At 41.2% G+C, this 11,759-nt stretch overlaps 1 protein-coding gene across 3 annotated transcripts; it reads left to right on the top strand.

Annotated features, from left to right (window-relative positions):
* Positions 1-278: 278 nt before the first annotated feature.
* Positions 279-4,344, top strand: LOC117429385 (LYR motif-containing protein 9-like). Of its 3 annotated transcripts, none has more exons than XM_034048806.3 (4): positions 279-376; positions 2,253-2,421; positions 2,877-2,969; positions 3,719-4,344. In XM_034048806.3, exons 2-4 carry the CDS (start codon positions 2,296-2,298, stop codon positions 3,731-3,733), a joined length of 234 nt encoding a protein of 77 aa, XP_033904697.2. In that variant the 5' UTR covers positions 279-376; positions 2,253-2,295; the 3' UTR covers positions 3,734-4,344. The 3 variants fall into 3 exon arrangements, with proteins under 3 accessions (XP_033904697.2, XP_033904696.2, XP_058857139.1); XM_034048805.3 differs by having other exon boundaries at positions 280-393; XM_059001156.1 differs by having other exon boundaries at positions 285-380.
* The last annotated feature ends 7,415 nt before the right edge of the window (positions 4,345-11,759 follow it).

Genomic DNA, 11,759 nt, shown 5'->3' with positions numbered 1-11,759 from the left:
TCTTAGAGCTGGTCTGCATTTGCCATTTCGGATGTATCCTGTAACAAAACTGTAATAGTGTAACCACAAAAACGATTATAGATACTGTGTATGCGATTTGAAAGAAAAAAACATGATACAGTAATTTATATAAAGTAATAGCCACCCATTGTTTGTTATGCAAGTACAAAAATACCATATTATATTTGAATTGAAATATAGAAAACAGATCTCTCTCCCTCTAACCGATCACAATGTAAGATACCTGCCCACTCGTGTGACGTCATTTTCCACCGCCAGACAAGGACCAATCACAACGCGAGACTGTTATGCGGTTCCATCCCAAAAACCGGGCCGGTGTAACTCGTCCTTGACAAAGTGGTGCTGGGAGACTCAAGTGGGTGAGATAGATAAGTACGTTTCACAGAACATTGCACTGCAGTTTTTGATGTTAACAGCTATTGAGGCAATGCTAAATCATATTTAGAATGTGCAGGGATATATTATCGGCGCTCGGGCAACAGCAGCCAGTGATGCGTGCAGACTGACTATAGCCAGCCATGATATTTAGACAAACTCGGGTGTGTTCTCAATAAGCTACAAACAAACGACACCCCCGAAGTCGGTGCAGCCCTGCAACAAATTTGTTTCATGCAAAAAAAATAAAAATAATAATAAGCTTAGTTATTAATATAGAATTTCATCTAAAATGGCGACTGCTCCGATGATTTCGCAGTGCAGTCGGTATGGAGTCGCACACAACAACGTTAATATTTTAGCGTCAACGATATATTTAAAGTACACACCAAAGTAACATGATCGGTATTTGTTTGTGCCAAATACATATGGTTTCCTGGCAGTATTTGGAACAACAATAGGTGACAAATACCGTCTCCAGCACAATTGCAACGGAAGTACTGTAATAACGTGCAATATATTGTCTAACCGTATTGATTTGGTATTTTAAATTGTTTGACACTGTGTTTTTGAAACTCGGAGAACGTTGTGCTGCTAATGGTGCATTTACTACTGTAGTCTGTACTGCAGCGGAGCAGAAGACTGTGCTGAGGATTGTAAAAATAGTTCTCGCTGACACTGATAAACATTTTGTATAATAGACCTGCAGTTCAGTTATTGAACAGTAATGAAGGATGTACTGTAAACTGTGTGTTCAGAGCAAAATCATAAGACAAACTAGGCATGCGTGCCGACTACACGTGACGCTTTTCTTCCGAAGACGCGTGTGAATAACACAAAATCGCCGCCTACTCCTGTTACTGTTTTTTTTTTTAATGACATACATACTGAAACTCCCAACAGTCATTGCTTACAAATGTCATTGAAATTACAGTTACTAAAACTATCATTACAAATGACTAAAAGGTATGTTGTATTAACCTGTTATTATAAAAAAAAAAAAATAAGCTGCCATGGCACCAGTAATCAGATACATACAGTATGTTTCAATTCTTAAACAGTTTCATAATAAAATGGATGTTGACCTCTACCCTTGTTTGCTCTGCCAGCACAGACTTCCGCATAAGGAAAATGAGTGCAGCAGAAATTAAACAATTTCGGTGAAGTTTAATACTTGTGATTTTAAACAGTTATGTCTATTGTTGAACACAATATCACGCATATGTGTGTCTTTTATGAAAGATGCTTCAGTGAATGAGCCTGGGTGCGTAACTGCAAAATGCCCGCTCACCCACAGAGCAGAGTCTGGTTATAGAGACTCTTAACAGTCCAGGAGCTGCAGAGCGCTGAAATGTAACTTGGAGCCAGACCATTCAAGGCTTTATAGGTCAACAAGAAGATTTTAAAACCAGCCCTGCTCCTAACAGACAGCCAGTGCAATAATAATAACGTACAGAAAAATCGGCAACTCCACGTGGATGAAAGTTCAGTTATAATTTTAATTTACATCCTTAAAAAAAAAGCCAAAAACATAAGTTTCAGCACATTCACACCCTCCAACTCTTGAGCGGGCTCCAACAATGGCACCTGTAGTGATAACACGCACTGAATGATGGGCTAGCGCGGTGGCTTGTCCTGTCCTTCTTTATACTGTCCTTGGCATAATGTTCAAAATCAACATACTGGACCCGCTGCACATGTTTGTAATCTCTTCTTTCAACAATGGATTTATTGATCAGGCACTAATTGGATTCAGAAGGATTGCAAGCGCAGTAGTAACATGTAAAAAAAAAACCATGATGCCATTGGAAACTGCCTGCTCTTTAAACAGTATGTGTGGGTGTGTGTTTGAACAGCTGAACGGGTGTGCTGGTTCCCTGGTCCGTCTGGTTTAGGGGGATGCCTCCCTTGCCTGGGGCTGAGATGGTGCGGACCCCTCTGCAGCTCTACCGCTACCTGCTGCGCTGCTGCAGACAGCTTCCATCAGCAAGCATGCAGCAGCATTACAAGCATGCAGCGAGACAGGTGAGGGCTGACCAGCCAGACCTCTTCAGGGGTGTGTTTTTATAAAGGGTATCTCCAACATTTTTGAATGCTAGAAATTGCTGCGGCAAAAAAAAAAAAAAAATATTGGCTGAAACGTTGATCTGCTTGTCTTTTTCATATCTATATGTTAACTGTATTATTATTTATTTCTTAGCAGACACCCTTATCCAGGGCGACTTACAATTGTTACAAGATATCACATTATACATTATTTTACAGATATCACATTATTTTTACATACAATTACCCATTTATACAGTTGGGTTTTTACTGGAGCAATCTAGGTAAAGTACCTTGCTCAAGGGTACAACAGCAGTGTCCCCCACTGGGGATTGAACCCACAACCCTCTGGTCAAGAATCCAGAGCCCTAACCACTACTCCACACTGCTGCCCATGTACGATTGAGTGTGTAAAGTATCCTTTAATTCCACAGAGTTACAAAGCTCATGGAGATGAAGACGATCCTCAGAGAATACAGCAAATCATTAAAAGAGCCATTGAGGATGCGGACTGGATAATGGATAAGGTAAGGGCAGTTTGATCTTAAAATGCACATCGTTTTAAATAATGTAATGAACCTTACGTTGAATGCTTTGACTCACCAGACAGGCTGTTGGACAAGGCAGGGGTAGCTTGATCTTAAAATACACATCGTTCTAAATGATGTAATAAACCGCACATGAATGCTTTGACTCACCAGGCAAGCCGTTGCAAAATTGTGGCACATTTAGAGGAAAGGCATGTTTTTGTTTTTTTAATCATACCTGCTTTTAGCCTAATTATTTCATGGTTTCGGTGCATCAGACGAATCGCCTAATACTTGACTCACGACTGTTCGAAAGGAGTACTCCGAAAGTTTTAAGACTTTTATAATCCTGCAGCTAGGCGGTCACGCTTGTACTTGAGAGTACTCTGTTTTCTGTGAAAATGAAGGCACTCCTTTTTGTTTCATATATACACCCATGCTGGGGAGTGCTAATGGGGGCCGTTTGTAAGTCTGCATTGCTGTACAACAGCGTGCTAAGTTGCAATTTGTGAAACTCATAGAAGAGCATATTAAAGCCTTGTAGGTGGATTTCTTTTCTAAAATCGCCCCCCCCCCCCCCTTCCAAATACAGTCACGTGCACTGATTGGCAGCATGTACAGAGTGGATGCCCTGCATTGCATTTCTTTGTTAGGCACTGCCTGCTGTTGCCACAGAGAGAGAGATCAGAGTGGCACACTTTGTCTTAAGCCAACGCAGCGTCACTTTTTCATCGTTTTGTCTTTTGCAGTATAAGAAAAAATAGCCAACTGAAGACTGCGCTCTGAAAAGAGATGAGGAATCTGTCAAACTATTCAGCATGGGGAACTATACCTCTGCAGAGAGGGAGCAGCGAGGATCTGGCTGTCCAAACAGGGTTTCTCTGTGGAAAGCAGCTGGACATGCCCTGTCCTGTTACTGCACACTCAGGGACGTTGTGTCTCATTGGACTTGCCTGTCTGCGATCCCTCCAGCCCTCCATCACGGGATCATCTGTTGTCAATACAGAGCACTGGTTCATTTGACATCGCTGTAACTAATGTGCTCTGTTTATAATCTGTACAAAACTGTGCCAATCCATGGGTTATTGTATGTATTGTGTTTGGCTGATGTATGCTTTTAAAAGTGCTCTGATTCACTCACATAAATAAGATCTCTCACAATCATGATTTAAGCGCAGTGACACCCCAATCCAAGCTGTGCACCTGCTTATCCGGTGTACTGAAGACACAAGGTTTGTGGTTATATTACACTCATTCCAACACCCAGCTATTTGGTGTGGCTTACACAACTGACTGGCATTATCAGTGTCTGAGTCTCTTGTTTTTGTTTGGGTAATATGTATGGAATAAACTCTGCCTTGCTGTTGGATTGCTATCTGACTCAGTGTTACATTACAGCTGCAGTTAATCAATCAGCCGATGACTGAAGCCTTGGTTATAGTTTTCAAACAGGAGCCAAAACTGGTTTATTGGCTGCTTCTCAAACCCTGACGAACAGTTTTCTCAAAAAGATGACACTGTTTACTGTAACACACCGCATACCACAGAGCAAGGTACACTAGTTTGGATTGCTGACAGCTCCGCCTAGAGCTTTTGATGCTTGCTAGCATGTTAATAAAGGGCATTCTGTACAGTGGATCCTATTGAAGAACAATGTTGTTCTGTGGCTCAGTAAACACCCATACTCTGTTTCTTCTAATATTGTTTAAGAACCAGAACTGTGTGCAGTAGAATTCAAATACTGAACTCAATTATACTTCACCTCAATAACAGGTGGTGAACGCTGTGGCTTAAGAAGTCAGTTGGTCGACACAGAATGAAATTGAAGAATATGCCCTCAGTGCCTTCATCAGCATTGTCTGCTTGTCAGATGTCATGTAAATCATGTACCACACGCAATATCTTTTTGCTCACAAGTCTGTTATTTTTGTAGGTTTCTTAATCCGTTGGATTTGAAGCACCAGTTTCCCAGTTCAGTTCTTTTCCATTGACCCAAGCTGTCATTCTGTGCGTCCGGGCGTTTCTGATTTTGTGTAATATCCTGTGGTTGAATTGCCTTGAGTAAATGTGAACCTGGAGTGGAAGCAAAGTGCTTCTGCTAACTCTATCCTCTTCCTGTAAGCACTTCCTTACTGGTCACTGCAATGACACGAAAAGGTAACACAAACAACTGCACATATGAACTGTGTATTATAAATAACAAGCCACAAACACACTACAGAACCTTCCCCCCCCCAAACAAACGGGGTCACTAAAAGTGGTTGAAAATACAATAATAGTCGAATGACAAACAAATGCGTAATTGAAAATCAATGAAATAATTACAATTACGCAGGAGTGCCCAGGTTCATTAAGATTGCATTGTAATTGTAATTAATTCTGAATTGCACTGTCACACTTGTAATTGACCCCCAAGTCTGTTGTGGTTTTTAGAGTTATATTTTAATAACATTTTCCTGCAAACTGGCAGGCGAAGTCTAAATGAAGTCTTCCAGTAAAGGGGCATGACTTGCATTTAAACAAAAGAAAGTTCCTGCTTTGGGTGCAGTCCCAAAGATAACAAGGATGCATATTCAGAATGGCTGCTTCCTGCTCATTGCACTTTGCATCCAAGGACGGTAAACACACACAAGTTTTACACTTAAATACATTTGTGTTAAATATGCTCCTGCATATGGATTTGAGAAATATCTTGTTTTAGGTAGCAGGTGGAGTAGTGGTTAGGGCTCTGCACTCTTGACTGGAGGGTCGTGGGTTCAATCCCAGGTGGGGGGCACTGCTGCTGTACCCTTGAGCAAGGTACTTTACCTAGATTGCTCCAGTAAAAACCCAACTGTATAAATGGGTAATTGTATGTAAAAATAATGTGATATCTTGTAACAATTGTAAGTCGCCCTCGATAAGGGCGTCTGCTAAGAAATAAATAATAATAATTAGGTACCTATTTCATCTTTATCTTGCCTTATAGATGTTTAGCATGGTATATTTACAGTACACAGTAAACTTGATGTTTCCTGTGCTGCTGTGCGTTTGCTTAACTATGCATAACCTTTCTCTTTTGAGATGATGCTTTGCAATGTTTGCATTGCATTTGATCTGATCTGCTAACACTTAGCAATGCTTTTACAAAGGAACACCTGGTCAATCCTGTGGGTTCAGTTTGCTTTGAACATCCAAGACCCTGGAATCACCATGCAAGGCAGCTACATTGTATTCTACCAAAAAAAAAAATGTATTTGATCACTGGGAACAATATGTTGAAATACTTTAACACAGGGTATATAGTAATGGGAGTCCCAAATCTCTTCTTATTGTAGATTTATTTAAACCAGTGTAATTAGGATCAAATGATCAAATCTCCATCACTGAGGGGCTGCATCTATAAATAAGTATAGATAGGAGGAAGAGAAAATGAGTCAACAGTGAACAATGCATTTCAGAAACCAGTTTGCTGAGAATATTTTTGGAGGGGAATGGGTAAAGCCGGTAAGGAAACTGCAATTCATGGAAAGCTAATACTTTCCGATATTTGATTATGTTCCTTATTTTTCTCATCAGCCGGAGGTGGTGTTGTGATTAACATTCTTTGCTTTTTTTTGTTTTATAAATTTAGTCGTCGCCAATTATCTTTATTATTTTCTCCCAATTTAGAATGTCCAATTATTTTTAGGTCCGCTCACCACCCCTGCGCTGACTCGGGAGGGGTGAAGATGAACACACGCTGTCCTCCGAAGCTTGTGCTGTCAGCCGCCCGCTTCTTTACACACTGCAGGCTCACCATGCAGCCACCTCAGAGCTACAGCGTCGGAGGACAATGCAGTTCTCGGGCAGCTTACAGGCAAGCCCGCAGGCGCCCGGCCAGACTACAGGGGTCGCTGGTGCGCGGTGAGCGGAGGACACCCTGGCCGACCTAATATGTGTTCCCCCCTACATGCCTGTTTGTTATTTGTCAATGTAAATGATGCATGTATAATGCTATCAACGTGAGCAATGTTTGCAGGCTGTTCTCATGTATTATTGTAGGTGAGACGGGACCTGTCAGAAGGGACTGCAGGGTACACATTTAGGGTCAGGGAAAGTGGTCTTAAATCAAAGGTTTTAGTTGAAAGTGACTGGATGTAGACTTATATGCAAAGAAAGATTGCTTTGTGACACAAATACAAGGGTAGAAATGTTTGGAAGGGGAATCGATGGGTTCCTTGGTGAACGTCTGTTCTCTGACACAGATGTGTGCAATATATCAGTGCTGCATCTCCCTGTTGCAAGTTGATTACGGTCACAATGAATAAGGCTGAAGATTCTCCCCCTACCCCACCCCACCCCACCCCACCCCACCCCACCTCACCTCACCTCACCACACCCCATTCCATTCATCTTAGGAAACAGCAGTTATAAATTTGGATTCAGCACTCCCCTTGTCTCTCCCTTTCTGTTCTTTTTCCATGGGAAATTCCTAGCCTTTTCCCGTATTACTTTATTTTGGAAAGAAATGAACCCCACCCCCCACTACAAGCTGGCAAAGGGCCCCTCACATCTTTGATCCCAAGCCCATGTGTTCCCCGGCGCGCACATGGATTCGGGTTTGTGTTGATTCCAGCGATGATGTCATTCTGTCTGGCATAGTTACGCTGTTACATCACTAACTATCCCCTCGCCGTCAACTCTGATTTGGTTTGTTGTGTTTTCACGAGAGCTGGGAAAAGACACTGCCAGAGACTCCGCCTCAGCATGTGCGTGCTCATTAAACACAGCTTTCATTTATTAGCATTGCAGTCCCTTCAAATCCCATTAATAGACTTGAATGGCAGACTCTGCTTCTAAATCAAAAGAACTGTATTGGGGAGCTCAGTGAGACGTTACAGAACTCAAGAGCCATTCAAACGGATTGAAACCCCCAGCTTTATTTCTTCATGGGTGGCACCAACACAACTAAAACACTCATTTAATGTTAGCCCCTTGTCCTGTGGGTAATTTTTTGGTGTAACGACAATTCCGCTCGCGTGCCGCTACACCCGTTTTCAGTGTTACGTAATGTGTAGTTACCCTGTCTATTCCCAAGAGTTACATTACTGATTAGTTTGACTCATCATCTGATTTCTTATTCTACAGGTGAACCCTCTGTCTGAATCACAATAATGCAGTTTTGTCTAAGAAACACCCACAAGTCAACAACTAAATGATAGCCAAGGGAAAACCCAGTTATCAGTCCAACAGGAATGTCTTCAAACAAAAGGGCCATAAACATCTTGCCAGACACAAAGGTCTCTTTTTGCAATCTGCGTTTACATGAAAAAGTACCTTGGTGTAGCCCACAATCCTTTCAGGTAGAAACACTTTCTTTTTCTCCAGGTTTTCTTAATGTCACTAAGCAAGTTAAAGAGAATAAAAATGACACTGTCTTTATTATGCTTCCTGTCCCTTTACATGTGTGTGATGTATGCCACCATTCTTACTCCAGTATTTATTTCTTTTTATAATAAGCTTTCACTAGAGTCCCATAGCTGTGTGGGCAAGATGAATCTCAATTGATCTTCCAAAGGGTACCATAAACAGTAAGGTATGAGACTAATATGCCATGGTGCTGAAATAAAGCAAATGAAACAGCAATGCCTTCGTTCACAGGGGAGATATTTAAAAACAGTTTTGATTTTTAAATCGCTGTCCACACTGTGCCCTCGAATTCACCGTCAGAGTGAAAGGTGACAGTGTTTGTGAGAGCCGCTCGCTCAGAAACGAGAGCCCGCTCTGTCTGCACGTAGCTCTCTTAGACCAGTAACTCAATAGCGTTTTAAAATTCTTCTTTACCCAAGAACAAAGAGACAGGCAATGCCTCAAAAGAACAGATCATCAGCTATGTACTACAGAAACAATAGGACACTATTAACAAAGCAGGAAGGAGCTGACACAAACACATTTTTCAATCGTTTTGCAATGTGTGTGTTTTTTTTTTTTTTTTAACTGACATTTCTCTAATCTTGCAATCGCAAATTAAAAATCTGTCCAAAGGTAGAAACAACAACAACTTCATGGGGATCGATCTCTTATTCATTTTATAACTGCGCTAATGACGATTTGGAACAAATAGCTTTGGCAATCTGGTCCTTATTGATATAAACAGGATCATTTTGAGCAAACCTAAGCAGCTGATGGCGTGCAATGACTATGAATGCCATGTGAGGAGATGTGGGACGGAAGATATTATGCAAACCACAATAGCATCACACTGGGTATAATAGCGAAACTATTTCAAAACAGGAATCCAGCACTTTTTCTAGACCTTGTTTTTTTTGTTAGCAGTTCATGGAATTGTGCAGGATTAACAACGCTGTGGGACTTTAATCAGAAATCCCAGGCAAAGTCCCTACAGCCATCCAAAATCCAACACTATGGGAAACTGCATCAGACCATTTCCCCCTAGATGAGTCCAGTCACGGAACAACATTACCAGTATGGCCAGGGTTCAACAATAACCTCACCAATGAATGTTGTACTGTGTCACTTTAACTTTAAGACATACAGTTTTTTGTACTGGCAGTTAAATGTTCACCAGAAAAAAAAGAACACAGAGAATTTGGTAGGCATTGAAAGAAATATGAGGAATCATAGAGGCAAAAAAAAAAAGAAAATACACACCAAGTGCTTTCAAAAGAAATGAAACCGAAGTGGAACAAACACAGCAGCTGCCCGGACTGTGCATGTGATTTCTCCCTGTGTGAGAATGGTGCCAGGAGCTTGTGTGCAATCTTTCACATGGTTTTAATTTGGTTTAAATGTGTCCGTAATGCACAGGGTAAGAAATGACCAGTTAAAAAGTCAACTCTGCATGGGCAAAGCCATGAAGTCCACCACTGTTTGCTGTACAGTCACCCGGTTGCACAGAAGTCATTTTTTTGTTTGCTTTATGACTGCGTTGGGTTGAATAAGCTTTTACTGTTGATTTAAACACACATTTTGGGTTTCGTTCTGACTAACACTCCCTGCAAGTCATGCTTTTCAAGCTATTTCCTCTAGATTTTCAAACTAATGGAAAGTGTGACTCAGCGTATTGGCTCAATGTCCTGGTTCTTATGCGTGTTACATTTAGAGTTTAGATCTAGTTGGTTTGTGTAGATTATCAATTCCTGGATTTAAAATACTGGTAAACAAAAGGAAAGAAAAGGAAAAGTGAAGTCTCCTCACATTCTGTGTTTCTTACTCAATAGAGAGCACTGTTTATGTAGTTTAATCTCACCATTGCTGAATGTTATTTGTTATATGTCAGTTTGTACAGGATTTGTGTTTATGTGGGACTACCACACAATTGATAACTGTCTTAGTAAGTTTCCATTCTCCTTGTACACTCTAAACACTTTGATTATTTAATAACTATTTACAGCAGGCTAGAATAATGTTATGTAATAACACCATATCCATGTCACACATTCCCCTGGCATTAGTTTTTAAACTGTCGGCAGTCATGGAGCTGTGATGAACCAGCAGCAAATTGTAAACACCCAGCAGTAGCTTAGTGTGGTGTCAAATCTGACATTACTAATCGGATAATTGCTGTATAATGGTAGCAGAAAAAAGGCCATCAATGTGGCTAATTATACAGCAATCATATGTGTATTATAAAGCTGCTCAGCATGTCAGTTTCCAAACAGAGGTATGCATTTCCCAGTATAATGAGAGGGTGTGTTGGGGTGCAGCTTGTCAGTCAATACCAGCAGCAGATGGAAATGTACACAAAACAAAAAATTAAAACACAAAAGGTACTGGCCCTTTAAAACAGGGTCAGGTGTCGCACTGCCCAAGGAGCCAGGTATCACATGACCAGGACAGAGCGCACACACAGACCAGTGCGTCCTGAGCTCAGCTGAATATAGCACTCAGTTCTGTGCTTACAGGCAAGTGGCCAATTTAGCGTGACCACATTGTCACATGGTTTCTCGGAGCCCTGAGCTGGGACAGTTAGCACTAATGCCAGCTCACAGGGTTGTGGTCTGAACCGAGGGGTGTCAGCAGGAAGCTATAGGCCAAAGTCTCCTGTTTCAGGGCAAAGGTTTTTAACTTAGGAGCTGTAAAAGTATAACAGACCCTGGAATATTCAATCCTGTCCTGTGCTGCCATTGCTATGAGAAACAGCTTTTTGTTTGGGGTTCATCTCCTTTGAAGGCTAAATCTCGACAATGAGCTTCATCAAAACTTCCAACGCTCAATGGTACATTTAGAGGTAAATCTTCTAATCGCCTCAACCCTTTTAAAAGTTTCCCCACAGTAAAAGCAAGGCAAAGTGGAAATAAAACACAGTGAGAGCATGGTAGAGCAAAGTTAAGGATTGTAACGCCCTGAGGGGTTTGGTAAAGTATGTTAAAACAACATGAAAAACCACAGTAAATAGTACAAACATGGGGAAAGCTTGGAAAACTGCGAAGTTATTGTGCAAATCTGGAAAGAACCCACCCCCAGCAGTACTGTAACAGGTCCTTGGTGTAACTATCACCAACTTGCTAATTTTATACTTTCGTAATAGTGTTATTTCTGACCTGAAATGTTGGGAATCTATTTATGTCAGATTTGCTTATTGATCATATCGTCTTTGTTGATCAGTGTAGCAGTGTCGCATAATACGCAATAGAATACAGAGCGAATCGGCAGAAGAACCATAGCAACATAAACGCTGTGCTTTTACAATACTGCCTACCGATGGTAAGAAACGGCGTAGCTGTGCGTCTACACGGGAGCCGCTGGAATGAAACAGTGTCTACATCTACAGCCCTGAAACAAAGCTGAAATAGCAGCAAAAATAGT

This window comes from Acipenser ruthenus, chromosome 26 (genome assembly GCF_902713425.1).
Source record: "Acipenser ruthenus chromosome 26, fAciRut3.2 maternal haplotype, whole genome shotgun sequence".
In the NCBI taxonomy this organism is placed as follows: Eukaryota; Metazoa; Chordata; class Actinopteri; order Acipenseriformes; family Acipenseridae; genus Acipenser; species Acipenser ruthenus.
The sequence above is the reverse complement of the archived record's forward strand: the minus strand, read 5'-3'. Positions and strand labels throughout refer to the sequence as shown.

Coding starts and splice junctions, on each gene's coding strand:
- LOC117429385 (XM_034048806.3), top strand. CDS start 2,296: ATGCCTCCCTTGCCTGGGGCTGAGATGGTGCGGACCCCTCTGCAGCTC. Junction 2,422..2,876: donor ACAAGCATGCAGCGAGACAG/GTGAGGGCTGAC, acceptor TTAATTCCACAG/AGTTACAAAGCTCATGGAGA.